Source organism: Oryzias melastigma, linkage group LG19, assembly GCF_002922805.2.
Source record: "Oryzias melastigma strain HK-1 linkage group LG19, ASM292280v2, whole genome shotgun sequence".
NCBI classification, from domain to species: Eukaryota; Metazoa; Chordata; class Actinopteri; order Beloniformes; family Adrianichthyidae; genus Oryzias; species Oryzias melastigma.
Window position 1 is genome coordinate 3067751 of NC_050530.1, and position 1861 is coordinate 3069611.

At 31.2% G+C, this 1861-nt stretch overlaps 1 protein-coding gene across 1 annotated transcript in view; it reads left to right on the top strand.

Annotated features, from left to right (window-relative positions):
• LOC112154378 (myoferlin) overlaps positions 1-1861 on the top strand; it is a gene marked incomplete in the record, with an annotated part of 59532 nt that overhangs the window by 54623 nt on the left and 3048 nt on the right. Inside the window, 2 exon segments of the mRNA XM_036217190.1 lie at positions 715-814; positions 892-1085. Of these exon segments, the coding sequence (XP_036073083.1) occupies positions 715-814; positions 892-1085 (294 nt within the window).

Genomic DNA, 1861 nt, shown 5'->3' on the forward strand with positions numbered 1-1861 from the left:
TTTTAAAAGCCAAAAAAATTTTAATCGCAAAATAATTTTTGAAATCAAAAAAGCTTGCAATCGCAAAAAAATTTTTTAAATAAAAAAATGTTTGTTAATTAAAATATTTTTGAAAGCAAAAAAAGTTTGCAATTGCAGAAATTCTTTTAAAAGTCAAAAAAATTGTAATCGTAAAATAATTTTTGAAATCAAAAAAGCTTGCGATCGCAAACATTTTTTTGATTAAAAAAATGTTTGTAAATTAAAATATTTTTGAAAGCAAAAAAAGTTTGCAATTGCAGAAATTCTTTTGAAAGCCAAAAAAATTGTAATCGCAAAATAATTTTTGAAATCAAAAAAGCTTGCGATCGCAAAAGTTTTTTTTGATTAAAAAATAGTTTGTAAATTAAAATATTTTTGAAAGCAAAAAAAGTTTGCAATTGCAAAAATATTTTTTACAAGAAAAAAAGTTTGCAATCACAAACATATTTTTAAGCAAAAAAACGTTTTGCAATTGCAAAAATATATTTTTAAACCAAAAAGCAAGCATTAATTATTTTTATTTGCGTATTCTTAACACTTTACATTTTGTTCGCAATTTAGAAAATTTTTATCTCAAAACTGTGACTTTTGTTTCCACAACGGTGGTACAAAAATCACTCCATATTCTTAAAAGGTAAATAAAATGAAGTTCAAAATAGCTTTTCTGAGTATTTCTTCATTCAAATCCAACAGGAACACTTTTGGAGTCTGGACAAAACGGAGTTCAGGATTCCCCCCAAGCTAACCGTGCAGATATGGGACAACGACAAATTCTCCCTGGATGATTACCTCGGTAAATACTCACACTTTTAGTATATAAGAGGGCAATCCGTGTTTTGATTTTATGTAAACAACCCGTTTTGGTTCCAGGTACTGTTGAGCTGGATTTGCACAAGCTGGTTGCTCCTTCAAAGACTCCAGAGAAATGTTCCCTGCAGCTGTTGGATAAGCAGGAAACAGGAGGACAACGCAAGGTGGACAACACCAAATCTCTGTTTGCTCAGCAGGCGGTCCGAGGCTGGTGGCCGTGTGCCATTGAGCAGGACGGGAAAAAGGTTCTCGGGGTGAGTACACCTGAAAAGCTGCCGGAAAATTCAGAATTTAGAATTGTTGAAATGAGAAAATAAACTTTATTTATGTATTTATTTATTTTAAATTGAATAGTCAATGAAATAGAAGTTTGAATATCAAGGGATTATCAAAAAGCTTTGTGTAGAAGCTTATTTTTTCTGCAGTTCCCTCATATCCAACAACAATTTAGTGGCATCAAATTGTGCAGAAAACAGAAGATGCTTTTAGAATGAAAACAACAGCTCTAAAGCACAGATTTGATCATATTTTTTGGATTATTTTAATCTCCGATGTCAATTCCTATTTTAGAAATGCAAAAAAAAAACGAAAGTTTACGTTTCATAAACTCGATTTATTTGTCTGGAACTTTGGCTTTTAACAGTTTTTGATGCAACAAAAACGTGTCCACCCAATGAATGCAAAGAAATAGATTTTTCTGGAGTATAATTCAATTTTTTTCCCTAGTTAAGCCAGGGGTGCGACTTATACTCAGGAGAAACTTATTTGTGTGTTTTTTGTTTTTTTTCTCCATATATTTATTATTTTCCCAGTAAACACCGGTTTGTTCTTTAGCGGTTGCTTCCTAGTATCTGAACTGGAATCAATATCGGCGATACTATTATTGTAATTAGCGTATTTTCTGGAGTATAAGTCGCAGTATTTTTCATAGTTTAGCCAGGGGTGCAACTTATACTCAGGAGTGCCTTACTTGTGATTTTCTGTTTTTTTTTTTCATCAAAAGGCTCATATATTTGTAATTTTACAAGTG